The following is a 19,625-nucleotide window of genomic DNA, read 5'->3' on the forward strand; positions in this document are numbered from 1 at the left end:
GGACGCAAAATATTGTATTAGTATATACAGAAGATAGATATGTAATGATGGTGAGCACTCTACAGCAGTGAAATCAGTGATCCTCCCTCCAGGGAAAAATCTATGATTGGTATAAAGGGGTGACCTGAATGGGGGCCCTGCCTCTGTTAGTAAACCTATAAAAGAAAAAAGAACACGGGGCGCCTCATCGTGCACAATGCTCATTGGTGAGAAGGCTGGAATAAACAACAGCTATTATGCTAACATTATTGCATATGTATATTTTGGTGTACACATTTAGACTTGATTTTGTCAGCTGCAGCTGTCCCCGACTAGTCGGTGCGATTTCACCACCGCTTTACTTGTAGGATACGTTATGGGGAAACTTAAAAGCGCTACCAACGCTGAACTGGTGTCTTCATCAGGCCATTACAAAAACAAGTAAACAGCACATATAAATACATAAAAATAAAAACCGCCAAGTGTTTCTGATGTCGTATGAGGTCAAAGGGTTAAAAGACAGACCGTTCACACATCCAATCAGAAAACCGCAAAAACTGCAGACAAAAATCAAATGAATCAGAATGTGGTTCAACATAAGATATCAAATAGTGTTAATACACGGTAAATAGACAAAATAATAGACAATGGTAAAATGAATAATAGCCAAATAAGTGCAGTAGAATAAATATGTTAAATACATTGTCTGAACAGTCCTCAAATACAAATGTAATTAAAATCAATAAGAAGTAATAAATAATTGTTAGTCCTAGAATCCAGGAAATAAGTGGGTAAAACCAGAAAAAGTGAGAATAAAATGTGGCATCAAGTCTCTGTAATAAAATACACCGCTTCAGGTAAAAATATCATTGACGTAAGAAATGCTGAAACTCCTGATAAAGTGCCCTGTTTGGTAATACATAGTTACTACGATTAAAAAAAGACATGTCCATCAAGTTCAACCAAGGGATGGGAAAAGGGAAGTGAGGAAACAAAAATTCTACACATTGGAGCTGATGTTTTTTCATTCTAGGAAATTATCTAACCCTTTTTACTGTCCCTGCTGTGACAGCTCCTGCGGTGACTATTCCATAGATTCACAGTTCTCACAGTAAAGAAGGCTTGTCGCCTCTGCAGGTTGAACCTTTTTTTCTCCAGATAGAGGGAGTGCCCTCTTTTGAGGGGGTTTTACATGGAACAGGTTTTCACTATATTTCTTGTATGGGCCATTCATATATTTATATAAATTAATCATGTCCCCCCTTAGTCGTCTTTTTTCAAGCCTAAATAGGTTTAATTCTTTTACTCTTTCCTCATAACTCAGATTCTCCATGCCCCTTATTAGCTTCGTTGCTCTTTTTTGTATTTTTTCCAACTCCTTTCTATGAACTGGAGCCCAGAACTGAACTGCATATTCTAGATGAGGCCTCATTAATGCTATGTAAAGTGGTAATATTACATCCCTGTCCCGTGAGTCCATGCCTCTTTTAATACACGACAATATCTTGCTGGCCTTAGAAGCAGCTGATTGACATTGCATGCTGTTATTTAGTTTATGATCTACAAGTACACCCAGATCCTTCTCAACAAATGACTCTCCCGGTGTAGCTCCCCCTAGGACATATGATGCATGCAGGTTGTTGGTAACAAGATGCATAACTTTACATTTATCTACATTAAACCTCATTTGCCAAGTGGATGCCCAAACACTTAGTGTGTCCAAATCAGCTTGCAATTTACGAATGTCTTCTATAGACTGGGGTTGTCACGATACCAGAATTTGGACTTCGATACCGATACTTTGTTTAGTATTGCGATTTTTCGATACCAAAATGATACTTTGCCAACAGTTATAAAAAAAAAATAAGTTCTTCCATTTTCTAATGTGAGGCACGTGGTGTGATGAATTTTGAATGTGCTCACATTAATAGTTACATAGTTAGTACGGTTGAAAAAAGACACATGTCCATCAATAGTAATTAACCCCATCAGGTTTCTCAGCCATAATGGACAACATTGGGTTACATAGTTACATAGTTAGTATGGCTGAAAACAGACACATGTCCATCAAGTTCAACCAAGGGACGGGAAAAGGGAAGGAAAAATTTCTACACATAGGAGCTAATATTTTTTTGTTCTAGGAAATTATCTAACTCTTTTTTAAAGCCATCTACTGTCCCTGCTGTGACAGCTCCTGCGGTGACTATTCCATAGATTCACAGTTCTCACGGTAAAGAAGGCTTGTCGCCTCTGCAGCTTGAACCTTTTTTTTCTCCAGACGGAGGGAGTGCCCCCTTGTTTTTTGAGGGGGTTTTACAAGGAACAGGATTTCACCATATTTTTTGTATGTGCCATTAATATATTTATATAAGTTAATCATGTCCCCCCTTAGTCGTCTTTTTTCAAGGCTAAATAGGTTTAATTCTTTCAATCTTTACTCATGACTTAAATTCTCCATGCCCCTAATTAGCTTCGTTGCTCTTCTTTGTATTTTTTCCAACTCCAGGGCATCCTTTCTATGAACTGGAGCCCAGAACTGAACTGCATATTCTAGATGAGGCCTCACTAATGCTTTGTAAAGTGGCAATATTACATCCCTGTCCCGTGAGTCCATGCCTCCTTTAATACACGACAATATCCTGCTGGCCTTTGAAGCAGCTGATTGACACTGCATGCTGTAATTGAGTTTATGATTTACAAGAACACCCAGATCCTTCTCAACAAGTGAATCCGCCAGTGTAGCTCCCCCTAGGACATATGATGCATGCAGGTTGTTGGTACCCAGATGCATAACTTTACATTTATCTACATTAAACTTCATCTGCCAAGTGGACGCCCAAACACTTAGTTTGTTTAAATCTGCCTGCAATTCATGAACATCTTCCATAGACTGAACTATATTACATAGCTTGGTGTCATCTGCAAAAATAGAAATAGTGCTATTAATCCCATCTTCTATATCATTAATAAATAAGTTGAATAATAGTGGTCCCAGCACTGAACCCTGGGGTACACCACTTATTACCGGGGACCATTCAGAGTAGGAATCATTGACCACAACTCTCTGGATACGGTCCTTGAGCCAATTCTCAATCCAATTACAAACTATATTTTCTAAACCTATAGTCCTTAATCTACCCATTAGGCGTCTATGGGGCACAGTGTCAAATGCCTTTGCAAAGTCCAAAAACACTAAATCCACACTAAATTACACTTTAATGTGTAAAGTACATGATGGGGTTAATTACTATTAATGTGAGGCACTTGGAGGTTAAATTCATCATCGCACCTCGCGCCTTACACTAATAAGTGAAAGAAAGCAGTTTCTATTTTATTTTTTTTATAGCGTACACATCATAAATTTGTTGTGCAGGTTATTATGGCCGCGCAAATACCGAATATGTGTAGATTTTATGTATTGAGACCAATGTTTAATGTAAAAAAGTGTGTGTGTGTGTGTGTGTGTGTGTGTTTTTTTTTTTTTTTAATTTAACAGTACTTTTATGTTTTTACTTTTTTCTTTTTAAACTTTAATGTACTGGCATATATCTATATGCCAGTACATTAGCCTGCCAGTATCTATATGCCAGTACACAGGCCGTTGTTAGGACATACCTAAGTATACCCTAACAGGAAATATGGTAAGACAGCCCTGGGGTCCTTCAATGGACCCTGGTCTGTCTGCCCATATAAGGTACGTCCCTCAATCGCGTCACAGGGATTCCCTGTCATCGATCCAAGGGGCACCCCCACTTCTCCTTTTCCCCTTGAATGCTGCGGTCAGCTTTGATCGCAGCATTCAGGGGAATAGCGGCGGAGATGAGCTCTTTCTCTGATCTCCGCTGTTACAGCGGCGCTGCGGCTGTGTAATACAGCCATTGCCCCGCGCCTGAGAAGTGCGTGCGCGGTCAGCATGAGGTGATGCGGCCGGCACTTCACTAATGAGCGGCGGTGCCGGCACTGAAGACAGAACATGGAAGTGTTTTGCAGTGCGCCCGACATTTTCTGTCTTCAGTGCCGGAAATCATTAGTGCAGCGCTGGTCGCATCACATCGTGCTGACTGCACGCACTTGTCAGGACTAAGGAGCGGGGCAATGGCTGTATCACACATGAATTACAAAGCCGCAGGCCCGCTCTAACAACATTCACGTCTGAGGGACAGTGTCAAATGCCTTTGCAAAGTCCAAAAACACTATATCCACAGCGGCCCCTCTGTCTAGGCTTCTGCTCACCTCTTCATAAAAACAAATCAGGTTGGTTTGACAACTTCTGTCCTTAGTAAAACCGTGCTGGCTGTCACTTATAATACTATTTTTTGTCACATAATCCTGTATATAGTCCCTCAATAGCCCCTCAAACATTTTAGCCATGATGGATGTTAAGCTTACTGGTCTATAATTACCCGGGGAAGACCTAGAGCCCTTTTTGAAAATAGGCACCACATTTGCCCTGCACCAGTCCCTTGGCACTATACCAGTCACTAGAGAATCACTGAATACTATGAAGAGGGCGGACAGAAATATCTGAACTAAGCTCTTTAAGAACTCTAGGGTGTAATCCATTTGGTCCCGGGGCCTTATTTTATTTAACTTCGCTTGGACCATATCTACATTCAGCCAATTCAGTATAAAAATTTATGTATTAACAGCACTGGCACCGGCTACATCAGCTGCTCTGTCTTCAGTTGTATATACAGAGCTAAAGAACCCATTTAGTAACTCTGCCTTCTCTTGATCCCCTGTGACCAACTCCCTATTACCACTATCTAGGGGTCCTACATGTTCAGACCTTGGTTTCTTCGCATTTACATACTTGAAGAATTTTTTGGGATTTGTTTTGCTATCCTTGGCCACGTGCCTTTCATTTAGTATTTTTGCTGATTTTATTACTTTTTTTACAGATTTTATTAAGCTCTTTATATTTTACAAAGGCTGCAGATGTACCCTCAGATTTGTATTTTTCAAATGCCCTTTTTTTGTCATATATTGCCCTTTTTAGAGGAGGTGTAAGCCATGTGGGGTTTAATTTTAGTCGCTTATACTTGTTACATTTAGGAATAAATTTTGCACTATAATTATACAAAGTAGATTTTAAGATTTCCCATTTATCATTTGTCCCATTATTTGACATTAGTTCTTCCCAGTCTATATCCTGAATTGCAGCCCTCATCCTGGGGAAATTGTCCTTCTTGAAATTAAGTGTTTTTGCCCTCCCAGCCTGTGTTTGTTTTTTACAGTATAGGTAAAATGTAACTATATTGTGATCACTGTTACCGAGGTGTTCATGAACATTGACATTCCCAACAAGCTCTGCATTATTAAAAATGACCAGATCCAAAAGAGCTGAAGAGTATAAATAAAAGCTGGGTTAGCCGCTAAATGCAGTCTTAGGAAAAGTGACCGCTATGATGACCAGAAGCTCAGCACAAGCTACGGGAGCCCAAAGGCGGTTATGAAGGCAATTAAATGCTGAACCCTGACCTACAGAAGCCACAAAGGGACAGGGACAAAACAGGACGGTATGCAATGAACGCTACAGACCATACAGCTCTCTAATTTGCGGCTTCAATAATATAATTTAGCCTGTTAGGGATGTATGCTTGACAACTTATAGATTCAATATCTCTCTCGTTTCAGTCGAAGGAATCTATTGGGTTTAGGGACTGCTACCTGCTCGATTGGGGTCATAGCAATCCCATTGAAAGCCCAGATAAGGGAGACACTGTTTAATGTAGCCCAGGTCCAATTCCTGGATTCTAGTACTTACAATTAATTATTTATTAGTTCTTATTAATTAGATCAACATATGTATACTTTTCAGACAACATATTTAACATCTTTATTATGAATTTATTTGACTGCACTTATTTGGCTATTATTCATTCTACTATTGTTTATTATTTTAACTATTTATATTAATGCTATTTGATACCTTATGTTGAACTACATTCTGATTCATGTTTTTTGTCTGCAGTTGTTGCGATTTGCTGATTGGTCTGTCTTTTAACCCTTTGATCTCATATGTCATCAGTAATACTTGGCGTTTTTTTTAAATTGTATTTATATGTGCATTTTACTTGTTTCTGTAGTAGTCTGATGAAGACCCAACTTCGGCGTTAAACCGCAGAGCTACAATAAATATTTCAATTATGTATGCAATTGTCACTTCAGATGTTGGCAGCACTTTTAAGTTTCTCCATTTTCTTAAAATCATATCCTCCCTCTGTCAGCTCAGCATATGGCCTTAGTAGGGCAATTGCAAGTGATGGTCTAACCTACACAACCTCTGGCATTGTCCTTGTTCCCTGCAGTTATAGAAGTAAATAATAAGTACTTGTCTTATGTTATGGAGAACGGAGGTGTTAATACTAATTGGCTAATATTTACTCTTCAGTTTCTCATGAATCGTCACACATAATCCTAGAAATGGACACATAGTCATCTGCAGAACATTCGCAGGGAGTCAAGATTTGGTAAGTCTAGTATGAGTGTTACCCGTTTTCTCCTTGTTTTTTCTTATTTTCTTCTTCCTGTTGTCTGTTCAATCTAAGGCCTTATGCCCATGGCCTTATTACAGAGCCATAATATGTCCTCTATGGACTCGTACTGTACCTCTAATTTTATTCTGAGTGAATAAGTGAGGAAAATAATTGTGGCTTGCAGTATTTCGCGGGTATTCATGGAGGCACCATACGGCGGCACGCTGAGTTCTTGCAGGCCAGTGTGCGACTGCATGAAAATTACTAGTCCTTAGTATATTCTACAAGAACCCTGTACAGACCATCAAGTTGTGTTCATTGCTGTATTGCAGTGGTCAGAATACTGGGGATATTGCACTTAACATCACCGGCAGGAAGATCAGCCCACTTGGCGCTCCATCCAGGCATGGTGTGGAACAGCTGCAGGACCCTGACTTCAGGAATGGATCTGGCTGGGCTCTGCCTTCATTTTGGGAGGTTGTGTGTATTAAATTGGTGGGTGAAGAGGAACAGAACCATATTTATTCAAACTCTGCATTCTGTCTATGCAGGAGGATTTTTCAGTTCTAGAGTGATACTGTGCTTTAACTTTTTGATATTCTTATTTATTGATTGTCTAGCTACTTTCTTTATATTGACCTGTAAACTGATGCTGGAGGGGCATTTCCCTCTAAATCTCTGGGCAATGAAGGTATCTTATTCTGTGTAGAAATACACTGGAAACTGTGGGCATCTCCAGTTTCCTTTAATAGATTGAGGGGTATTTCTTGTGTTTGTAAATTATATTTTTTGCACTGTAGAACAATGCTGGGCGACTTGGTATTTAATTTGCCTGCTTTGTTACTAAATTAGCCTATATCCATTGCCATTCCTGTACCAAAGCATTACCTCTGATATTCCAGGGGCCAGAATGCCTGTTGTGAATATGTGTGCACACTAATACAGAAACATTCCTCTATTCCGGCATCCAATAGTCCAGCAGTTCTTATAGGCCACTTGTTTCCAGTGCGAAACTGCACAATAGTCCTCGAGGCTATCTACAAGTAAGTTTTATATAAAAAAATTTATGATTGTCTGATTCTTTAGAATACTTGATACTCCGCCACGTCCGATTACATTCATGCCGGATTAAAGGAAGGTTACTATATGTACATTCCTGAGTTATCCCCAATGCACCACAGTTGCCTGGAAGAAAATAAACTGTGTGATTTGTACATAATCATGAACGACACAACCGTAACAAACCACATCCCTAAAATGACATCCATTATATGCCGAAAGCGGTTTGACATATTCCCCCCTGCTGCAGTTGGGCTCCTGCCCTCTTAAATCATAAAATATAATCATGTGTGTGTGTATGATTTCTATGGGTATGACTGATCCCTACATGTTATGTGCATTATTGGTACTGTACGTTAATCCATTTGCTGTTTGGCCAGTATTTTTATCCGATTATGGGTTAATTTTATTTTTATTTAAATATAGGGTCTTGCTGTTGCTTGCCAATAGTTAATGGTCAAGTTTAGCTCCACTTACTCATGACTACTAAAGTTTTCTTGTGGCTATTGCAACATTTTCAGTGAGTGACTTTGTCCCACCGTCGCCCTAGGAAAACTATGTCCATCTACAGCAGGAAATTTTAGTTTTAAGAAATATTTTTGACTGGTGAACACTATAAAAAAACAAACAAAAAAACCCACCGCTCGAGCATTTTATTTTTCAGCCTCTTATAAGCTGCAGTTGGCAGTACAGTTGCCTCTGAGGAAGACAGGAACCACTGTGCCTCTTCATGTTGGCTGGAGGAGTCGGCCGCGGTATTCGGAAATGTGACTTTTCCTTGTAATCCATCCATGCAGATTGTACAACAGAGGTTTCAGGAATCAACAGGGATTCAAACAGGCTGAATAGGCCCGAGGTTCGCAAGTACTATTACAAAAGCACTTGACTTTAACATTTCCACCTGTCAAAGATTTTTGACTAGAACAACTCTTGTCAGATTCCAGCCCTACAGTACATGATGAGGCGTACACTACCTCCATGTTGGTTACCCTCCCCACTTGATTACAGGTGAGCCAAATTTACCTATCTGTATATATGGTGGCCAATTTGTCTATAGTTGGAGAGGCTGGGGCAGCCGCACAGAGGTTAGCCTGCTCATAGTACCTAGGTGGGCATTGATTTCCAGGCAAATCTCTATACATGGGGGAAAAAAAGTTGTATTCCAAAGTGGAGTTACACTTCAAGACTGTTCGTTATTTATTACTGGATCCAATTTAAATGATTGCTATGAAATTCTATCGATTTCCAAGGAACTATAGAAAAACTGATTTATAGCTATAGGTCACATACACTTATTTTATCATTCATTTACATCCATAATCGTAACTATTTTAAACTCCAATATTTGCTACAAACAGTATTTGTCTTGCTTATAAATGGCGGAAGAACAAAATTACCTCCATTCCATCCAGTGTATTAGGCTCTGTTCACATTACCGCTAGTCTGTTTTCCTTCAGGATTTACATAAAAAATAGCATACTCTGCGGCACTATTTTTGGCGTCAAGAAAACAAGAAACCCAACAGACCCTGTTATTATTCCATGGGATTTATTTAAACCCCTTCCCGATAGTCGCCATAAAAATTAGAAGTAGGGAGTGGGCTCATAACCTGACCCTGCTCCGTAAGTTGTGGTTGTCGACTGGATGTTACAGCTGACACTTCGACAAGCGGAATACCGCTTGTTTAACGCCTTAGATGCTGTGGTCAATAGGGAACGCAGCATCCCAGCTGTTCAAAATAGGCAGACAGCCCCCCCCCCATCTGATGGGCCATCACACCCCCCCCCCCCCCACCCCCAATGCGATTTCAGGTTGCTGGCGGTTGTTGTGGCAGCCTGGTGGCCTAATGAAAGTCCTCAGGTCTGCCATCTCTGTGCTCCTATTATGTCCTGCCAGAGGCAGGGCTTAATAAGAGCTTGTAAAAAGACATTAGTATTGCAGTATATCGTGCAAGCGATCCAACGATCGCTAGTTCAAGTCAAGCTGTCATAGTTCTATTAATGATGGAATATGTGGCGCTAGTGTAAACAGAACCTTACTTGGGGATTTTCTAGGTGTACATACATAAAGCTATTTATATGGGCTCATAATCTGTAATATTTCTCTTTATGTGACTATATCTTCAGGAACATTGCTGTTTGTTTACAACCACATCCAGAGCAAGGTTTGTATAGACAGTTGGGAGATTGGTGCAAAGGAAAAGTGGAGCAGTTGCCCATAGAAACCAACTAGAGTCCACCATTCATTTTTCAGAGGCCCCTTGGAAAAGGAAAGCAGCAACTTGTTTGGTTGCTATCAGCACCACTCCACTTTTGCATTATACCAGTTTTGATAAATCTCCATTTTGTGTACTTAGAACACTATGGGCCTTATTTATTAAAACGGTCTAAAGCCCTTTTACAATGGGCAATTATCGGCCAGACAAGTGTTCATAGAACGCTCGTTGCCGATAACTGCCCTGTGTAAACCGCTAGTCTCCATACATAGCTCCTTGTGACAGGAACAAACGAGCGCCGATCAACGAGACACCAAATTGGCCGGTGTAAGAGGACCTTAATAATCAATGTACACGATGCATATTATGTGCGGTTTTGCCACACTGATGTGCATGTGGCACATCCACAGCGTAATACAGTACCAGCATAGTAAGGAGATTCCAGGAAATCTGCGGTATTTTTCGAGTCCACAGCATGTCAATTTATCTTGCGTTTCTGATTGTGAATTGTATCTGCCTAGTGCTGTGGAGAATGGCCTTGATAAAGCGCTTGTAGCGTGAAACGGTCGTAGGCTTTTCCACATCTATTGCCACAGACGGTGAGTGCTTCGTACTTCTACTATCGTCATTATAGTGCTGTGGAGAATCACACCAAAATCTGCATCATAAAAACACGCCAAAAAAACGCATCAAAACTGTAAAACTGCACCAAAAAAATGCATCAAAACTGTAAAACTGCACCAAAAAAACGCATCAAAACTGTAAAACCGCACCAAAAAATGCATCATTGGGTGCGGTTTTTGTGCGTATTTTCCGCAGCAAAATACGCAACGTATGCATGTAGCCTAAGGCTCTGCTTACACCGAACATAGTCCCGATGTATGTAATTGTATGGTATACAGTTGCATAAGTCACCCGTTGACTTCCATTGTAAAGATAACCTGTATTTTGTGTGTATATTTATTTTTTGATCCCTTTTGTATTGAAAAGTATAGTTGACTATGCTTTTCCATACAGTGGAATAAAAGGTGTCCTCATGCATACGTTCGACGTGTACATCAAGAGCATTTCCCGGTGTATATGCCGGCTGTATGCCCATAGCAACCAGAAGCTCCGCTATAATTATAATGCCTTGGAAAAATGAAAGCTGCTCTGTGATTGGTTGTTATGGGAAACATGGCCAGTTTACTGCTAGGCTGTTTTGATAAATGAAACCCTATATGTGTAACTTGTTCTGGATGTAAGCAAACCGCACTGTCCCTAATATAATATGTTGACCAATCTATTTCATTATAACGTCAAATAGCTTTAACACTTTTATCGGAGCAAAATATTCCTGCAGATCCTACTTTTACTGTAATGTATTGCACTTTTCTAGAGGCAGCAACATGCATAACTGTTGTGAGTGAAAGTAATACAAGAACGATTCCTCCATCGGTTGCTCATACATGTCGGTGACGGCCATCTTGAGAACCAATGTCATTTGTCTGAATCAATGGCCTCCCATTTGTATGACTGTTGGTTCCAACCATGAACTGGTTGCTGTGGTTATATGCAGGTTACAGCTGCACTTTATACATATAATGGAAATGGGCTGTTTGAGTCATTTTTCTTATTACGCACGGTGTTCCTAAGCAGGACTGGAACTACACCTTGCCTTTTTATGTTTTATACAATGGTTATTTTTATGCAGTGGCAGGGATTTTTTTTAAAGGACAATAACATTCATTTCCACAATGTTTTTTTTCTTTTGGATTTGCTGCCTGTCAAATAAATTGATGTGTGTAATTTATAACTACGATTGTGTGCTGTGCTTTTTCTAATGTCGTGTTCTGTGATGGTTTATTCAATGTAGGGCAGAATATAAAGTGCAGTTGTGGGTTTTTTGGACCAATCTGAATACTTACTTTTATTGGCTGTAAATATTGTAACATCAGAACTTCCATATTTCTGCAAGTGTACTGTAACGCTTTGTTCTAGTTGTGAACTGAACCATGAAATATGTGAACCCTGCCGCCCCTGGCCAGACACCTCTCTGCATGGTGTATGATCAGAGATCCCTTCTAGCCCAAGTTACGAGACGTTCCAATGCAGCGTCCCACCACAAAATGCATCCTGTTTTATAATCCTGCTGTCCGCAAGCAATGTATAAATAATCTGCTGTCAGTGTTTTATGGGTACCGGTCCACTGTGCTCGTGAGACCAGCATTACAGAAAAATGAAAATACTAAAGGCAATATTGCATACGCCTAAAGTAGTGCCACCTTATTTGCCCAGCAAATATTTCTTCAAGCCTACACAGAAGACCGGTCCAGGTCTATACCATCTATAAATGCTGATACGGTGGATGTTTTATTTAATAGATGTGAAGTGCTGTTATTACATGTATAATGGTTCCCTGTCCCTCCTCTTTTTCATTTATATAGTATTGTGCTAATGCATGACCCCATGAGGACTGAAACAAACCTATTTAAGTGGCAGCACAGGAAATTGGATGTATAATCAGTGAAACAAGATCTAATTAACCTCCTATATGTGCACGGACTCACGGCATCACGACACAGTCCTGTTTATGAAACCATTAGAAACACTAATTCGTAGAATAATTTTCAGATGGGTCCATCAAAATGACTTCCTAGCTTTACCCTTGTAAATATACCTCCTAAGGTTCCAAGCTAGAGATATGGCAGATAAGTGGAAATTAAAGTGGTTTTCCCAAAGTCAATATTTATCAACAGAATCGGTGATAAATTTCTGATTGCTAGCGGTCCCGTCCCCCCCTCTCCACTGCTTTATACAAATACCACAACTTAGGTAGGAGGACCATTTTAAAAATGTTAATGCGACCCACTAGTGAGAGAGGCAAAGTTTCCTATGCTTTAGGCTTGCGTGCAATATACTCCATGGTGGTAAGTACATTTAGCCGGTGGAACTGGTGAATATCTCTATGGATAATAGTTCACAAATACGTAAACGCATCTGCCACCAAAAGTTTAGTTAGGAGAAATAGACTCCCCTGCCACCTCATCTATCCAATTATAACATGGACTTATTCAAGTTAATTTGTTGCCCTGAATAGGGTTTGCACGATGCATCGAAACCGTTCAATACCATTAATTCATGTATTCCAATACTAAGCTGTACAGCCGTACAGCTTAGTATTGTAATACATGAATGTAGTCAGAGCGGGGCCGCGGCTGTGTAAGTCCGGGTTCCCACGGGTTGGATACGCTGTGTAAAATCTGCACATCTTATCAGAACAGGAACCTGCAGCGCCTTCCATCTGAAAAACCGCACCACATTGTGGTGTAGTTTTCCGAATGGAATTTCTGCTGCGGAATGCATCGCTGGGGTTAAAAAAAAAAAAAAAAAAAAATATATATATATATTCTGCACGTAGTCCAGCCTCCCAAGATGACGTTGTAGGACTTGTGACACTGCAAGTGGTCACATGGGATGAAACTTCATCCCATGAGGCCGGACTGCGGGAAGAAGGGAAAGGTTCTGGGTAAGTGTAATTTTTCCATTTTTTTTCCTGAGTTGCAATTTTTGCGATAGAGTCGCTGCGATTCCGCCGCAAAAGTCGCAGTACTTGGCTTTCTGTTGCAGGTTTTGCATCCCCATAGAATTCAATGGGGAAAACCAGCAAAAATAAATAAATAAAAAAAATCAACAAAAACACTGCATGCTGCGGATTTAAATTCTGCACCACATGTCAATTTATGTATATGCTGCGGTTTTTTTCCCGCAGCGTGGGCATGAGATTTTTTAAATCTAACTAGCTTTGTTGCTATCATAAATGCTGCGGAAATTCTGCAGCGTTTACGCTACATGAGAACCCGGCCTAATGCAGCCATTGCCCCACTCCTGACAACAAGTGTGCATGCGCGGTCAGCATGATGTGATGCGGCTGGCGCTGCACTAATGCGCAGCGGCAGGCACTGAAGACAGAGAACATGGGTGTGTTTTGCAGTGTGCCTGCCATGTTCTCGGTCTTCAGTGCTGGCCGCATCACATCATGCTGACCGCGCATGCACACTTGTTGTCAGGAGCGGGGCAATGGCTGTATTACACAGCCACAGCCCTGCTCTAACTGCCACAATTCCCTTGAATGCCGTGATCAAACATGTTTTTTTTTTTTTTTATTGAAAATTAGTTTTGGGGAAGATCATTTTTAAAAGTGAAGTTGGAAATAACCCTTTAAATCACCAACATTGAAATAAAGCCCAAATTTTTATTTATAAATATACAAATGCTAAGAAAAATAATCGGATATAGTTCCGTTATATATATATATATATTACTAGCTTTTATACCCTGTGTTGCTCAGGAGTTTGACTTGCGCTATAGATGGCGTCCGCCAGAGCGCCATGCGCATGCGTCAGACACCGGCGCCATGTTGCATGACGCGGGACTCCGCGCACGCCCAGTGCAGCAGAACACCCCATGCACAACGCGCACGTGCCAGGGCCGCCCCACAACGCGGCCCTCCGCGCATGCCCAATGTGATGGCCGGGGGCAGGACCAAGCACCAAACCTCCCGTACCCAGTGCTCATACGCCGGGGCCGACACCAGAAGAAACACGGCGCAGCTCCCGGCGCATGCGTAGTACGATGGGCCCCGGACGCCTCAAGTCCAATAACAGAGTAACGATGCAGCTCCAGGGATAGTGAATGTGTGTAGTGGTGTATGCGATAACCGCAATGTGTGCCCCGCTTATAATAATAATAATAAATGGTACATAAGAAGTGTGTGTTATTAGAGGTTGGAGATGATAGAAAGAATCCATAACCATCAATATTATGCAGGAATAAAGACAACTTCCCCCTTGGCCCATCCTGTTAGTATGATCCATTTTAAACCAATGAAAAATCAGGCTTCAAACAAACTTTCGAAAATATATATAAGATTTTAATAAAGATGTGTATGTTCTCAAAAGGTGTACATAGCCTTTAAAGGGTAACTAACCTTTCAAAAAATTTGTGACATGTCAGAAGATTTGAGCGGTGGGGGGGGTCCGATTGCTAAAACTAAGCGGCAAAAGGGCTCGGGTGAGCCGCTTCGTTTCTGAACATCTTTTTTTGGGAAAGCCGATGTAACTGTGTACAGGCTCACAGACTTTCTATTGAGTCCGTACTCCGCTACATCGGCTTTCCGAGAAAGCAAGCGGCTCAGCGCTAACTCGAGTGCTTCTGCTGCTTCGTTTTAGCGATCGGCGAGGGTCTCAGTGCTTAGACCCCCACTGATCAAAACTCATGACAGAAGTTTTCTGAAAGGTTAGTTACCCTTTAAGACCCTGGTCCACACTGCATTCATCCACGTGTATTAAGGGAATTGAGCTCGGTAATACATACGCCGGTAGGCTGGGTTTACACAGTTTTTTGCAGGCAGAAAATCTGCCTTAAAATTCCGATTTTCGCCTGCGGCCATTGTGCGCCGCTGGCAAAAAAACGCAGCGAAATATGCTTCTGAGCACATTTTTTTCCGCTGCAGAAATATTTTCCGTTGTGTTTTCTATATGTGTTGCAGCTTTTGGATGCGGAACTTCATCATAGACTTCCAACCGAAATGCGCCGCAGTAATTCTACTACAGGATTACGGATTTACTACAGAATTGGACAATGGCTGATGTTGTACCAATATTAAAGAGAACCTTTCACCTGCCCATACATGTGCAGCATGTAATAGGCAGGGCTTCACAAACACTGTCTCACTTGACATCTTTTTTTCCTATCCCAGTTGACTGCGCTATTGATTCCGTCAAAACAACGGAACCCTGTCACAACGGTGACCAACGGAACCATTAACAACGTTTCCGTCACCATTGAGATCAATGGTGAGGGAAACGGAAGCTATGGTTTCTGTTTGCCTCCGTTGAGGGGTTAACCCAACTGAAACCTCCGACAGAACCCCTCAATGGAAGGGCAACGCTGATGTGAACAGACCCTTATTTACATATCGGGCACCAAATATAACAGCACCGATATGTAAATAACGGCGGAAGATAGGAATTTTTTTTTAATGTGAGACAGGGTTTGTGAAGCCTTGCATATTACATGCTGCACTCCGCTGCATATGTATGTGCAGGTGAAAGGTTCTCTTTAAAGAAGGGTAAAAAGGTGCATCCGGGTAACGATCATCTTGCAAATCTGACATCTGTGGTATATAGAATATTTGAAGGTATTCTAATGGATTAAGTGCAAATGTACACAGAAGTAAATATAACAACTGTTTCGTCCTTACAGCTTTCACGAGCGATAAAAACATGTTAACTCTATTCTGCAGGTTAGTACGACTACGGCAATGCCAAATGTGTATATTTTTTTTATGCTGTACTATTTTTACAAAGAAAAAACGATTTGTTAGTGTTTTGTGTAGCCATATTCTGAGAGCCATAACCCTTAGGGTATGTTCACACGCTTAACCAAAAGCGTCTGAAAATACGGAGCTGTTATCAAGAGAAACCGCTTCTGATTTTCAAACGTTTTTTAATCCTCTCGGGTTTTTCGCTGCATTTTTTATGGCCGTTTTTGGAGCTGTTTTCAATAGTCAAGGAAAAACGCCTCCAAAAACATCCCAAGAAGTGTCCTGCACTTCTTTTGACGAGCCGTCATTTTACGCGCAGTATTTTGACAGCGACGCGTAAAATAAAGGCTCCTGGGAATAGAACATCGTAATTCCCATTGAAAGCAATGGGCAGAACTACGTCTGAAAACAGTGCGTGTGAACATACCCTTATTTTTTCGTAACTAGAGCAGTGTGAGGGCTTGTTTTTTTGATTGGTGAGCTGTAGTTTTTGGCGATACCAATTTTTGATTTTTACGGACACTGCAATACCACAATTATTTTTTACACTTTTTTTTTTTTAACTTTTAATATTTTTTTTTTTGTCCATTACTAAAAACTTTATCTAAAAGGGTTTATCTAAAATCTCAGACATTTATGACCCCTGTTCTCGATATAGGAGCGGGTTCTAGCTGGGACCGGCATCTATCAGACATTTATGGCGTATCCTATGAACAGCTTTTAGCTGTTTTTTTATATAGTCCCCCTAGGGGACTTGAACAATTGATCATTTGATCGCTGGTACAATATACTGCAATGTATTATACCTATATATTAAAAAAATAAAAAAAAACTGTGAATGTAAAATTGCCCTTGTAAGACCACATCTCCAATGTGGCATTCAGTTAACCGGTTAGTGACCGCCAATACGCCTTTTCACGGCGGCCACTAATGGGCTTTATTTCAATGCATACACCTTTTCACGGTGCTGCATCGGAATAAATAGAGCAGGGAGCCGTTAAATCTCCCTCCCTTCAGTAGCTGAGGGCTGGGAGCAGCCCTGCTCTAACGGGCGAGATCGATATCAGTATCATTTAACCCCTCAGATGCGGTTCTCAATAGCGAGTGCCGCATTTGAGTGGTTTTGGAGGGAGGGAGCTCCCTCTCTCACCCCAACGGCATCCTGCGTGTGATCGCAGGGTGCCGTCTATGGCAGCCAGGGGGCTTAATAAAGGCACCCAGTTCTTCCACTAGTAATGCCTGCTAGTGGGAATAGTAAAAAATAGTCTAATAAAAAAAAAAACAAGTGAAAAAACATGAAAAACCCACTTTTTCTCCTTACATAATGCTTTATTTATAGAAAAAAAGTTACACATATTTGGTATGGCCACGTCCGTAACGACCCCATCTATATAGTTATTACGTTTAAACCGCAAGGTGAATGCCGTAAAAAATAAAAAACAATGCAAGAGTTGTTGTTTTGTTAATCCTGCCTTAAAAAAAAAAATTGATAAATAAGTCGCATTTACTACGAAATGGTACCGATAGAAACTACAAGTCGTCACGCAAAATAAAAAGCCCTCATACAACTGCATCGGTGGAAAAATCAAAAAAAGTTATGGCTCTTAAAATATGGAGACAAAAAAAGGAAGTGTTTTTACCGTGTAAAAGTAGGAAAACATGCAAAATCTATATAAGTTTGGTATTGTTGCAATCGTAACAACCAGCTGAATAAAGTTGTGTTAAAGCACACGGTAAACGGCGTAAATTTAGAACGCAAAAAAGTGTGGCGAAATTGCTGTTTTTTTTCTATTCCCCACCAAAAAAAGTTAATCAATAAATTATATGTATACCAAAATGGTGTATAAAATAGGCTGGTCACTAAGGGGTTAAGTTCCACATTGTAAAGACGGAAAGCTGGAGAGGGGTTCACAAACGGGCAACTCTATTGTGAGAGGCTATAAAGATGAGACTTGTTCAGCTTAGAAATAAAGACGCCTTGGAGGTGATCTTATTAACACATGTAAATATCTGGTTAATACAAAGTGTAAAAATAATAATTCCAAGAGACATTAATTCCGCCTTCCATAATAGGTTTACAGAAAAGGGCAGGGCTTCTGCTTGGAGGGAGTGGGAACAGTCTCTGGTGCTTTGACTGAAATTCACACCAAAATCAGTCTCTGCGTTCAGTTCTTCCATCACGGGTTCCATCACTTTTGACAGCAAGAATAGCACAACATGCAGCAGTAGTCTTGCCGTGAAAACTCCAGACTCCTCGGACCCCATTATAAGTCAACCGTGTCTGTTGGGTGCATTCGGATCCATCCTATAATGGATCTGGTTCAGTGTTCTGGCTTCCGTTGTAAATAGAAGCCATAGCACAGATGTGATCAGAACCTTACAGTTATAGATTACAAATAAGGGTAAGGACACATGTAACGTCCGAACACTGATCCGGCACGCGGTTTTAACACAAATCAACACGTTTTGTTTTTTTAAAAGATAGACCTGCAAAAAATCAGCAAACATGAACTGCTTTTACCTGCATAAATGTGTGGCCCATAATAATCATTTAAAATCCGCACTGATTTGAAGTAAAACAATGTCGGAACATTGTTTTGCCGCTACTTGTGTCTTTACCCTAAATCAATTAATTATTAACGCAGAATTCTCTAATATGATAAATCTATTATTTTTTTTGTGGTTTTAAGCATTTTTTTAAGTTTTTATTTATGGTTTATGATACAGCTTCTATGTAAACTGTATTGCTCGCTCAGACGATTCTGTCAGTTCAACTGAATTTACGGATCGGTTGACAGCGGGTCCTGTGTGTCTCTGACATATAGGATCCACCTAATGTCGATCACATCTAAGGAGATTAATTTAGATGTGATAGATTGTGATAAATATTAAAGAGGATCTGTCACCACATTATAAGTGCTCTATCTCCTACATAATCTGATCGGCGCTGCAATGTAGATAACAGCAGTGGTTTTTATTTTAGAAAAAATGTATGTTTTGAGCAAGTTATGAGCGGTTTTAGATTTATGCTAATTCGTTTCTTCATGACCAACTGGGCGTGTTTTTACTTTTTACCAACTGGGTGTTGTACAGAGGAGTGTATGACGCTGACCAATCAGTGACTAATCAGCCTCATACACTTCTCATTGTTCCAGCCCAGCTTCTTTCACTGCACAATCACACTTTAACAATGAGAAGTGTATGACGCAGATTGGTCAGCGTCATACACTCCTCTGTACAACACCCAGTTGGTCATTAAGAAACTAATTAGCATAAATCTAAAACTGCTCATAATTTGCTCGTTTTTCAAAATAAAAACCACTGCTGTTCTCTACATTACAGCGCCGATCAGATTATGTAGGAGATAGGGCACTTAAAGAGGCTCTGTCACCACATTATAAGTGGATCCTGTGTGTCAGAGAGACACAGGACCCGCTCTCAGCCGAGCCGTAAGTTCAGCTGTACCGATGGTATTGCATGAGAGAGCGTGGTAGAGCTTCCATTTAAACAAGATACATAGGCGCTGTATCATAAAAAGTCAAATCAAAAACCACTTTATAAAAGTCAAATAAAAAAAGTGCTTAAA

At 40.5% G+C, this 19,625-nt stretch overlaps 2 protein-coding genes across 3 annotated transcripts in view; one reads left to right on the plus strand and one right to left on the minus strand.

Annotated features, from left to right (window-relative positions):
• Positions 1 to 11,521, plus strand: part of ZDHHC15 (zDHHC palmitoyltransferase 15) — a 67,948-nt gene extending 56,427 nt beyond the window's left edge. Inside the window, exons 11-12 of the mRNA XM_075835714.1 lie at positions 6,374 to 6,452; positions 6,791 to 11,521. Coding sequence (XP_075691829.1) covers positions 6,374 to 6,417 — 44 coding nt within the window. The 3' untranslated portion in view covers positions 6,418 to 6,452; positions 6,791 to 11,521. The remainder of the gene's footprint in view (positions 1 to 6,373; positions 6,453 to 6,790) is intronic.
• Positions 1 to 19,625, minus strand: part of UPRT (uracil phosphoribosyltransferase homolog) — an 88,366-nt gene that overhangs the window by 40,195 nt on the left and 28,546 nt on the right. The window lies entirely within an intron of this gene.

This window comes from Rhinoderma darwinii, chromosome 8 (assembly GCF_050947455.1).
Source record: "Rhinoderma darwinii isolate aRhiDar2 chromosome 8, aRhiDar2.hap1, whole genome shotgun sequence".
NCBI classification, from domain to species: domain Eukaryota; kingdom Metazoa; phylum Chordata; class Amphibia; order Anura; family Rhinodermatidae; genus Rhinoderma; species Rhinoderma darwinii.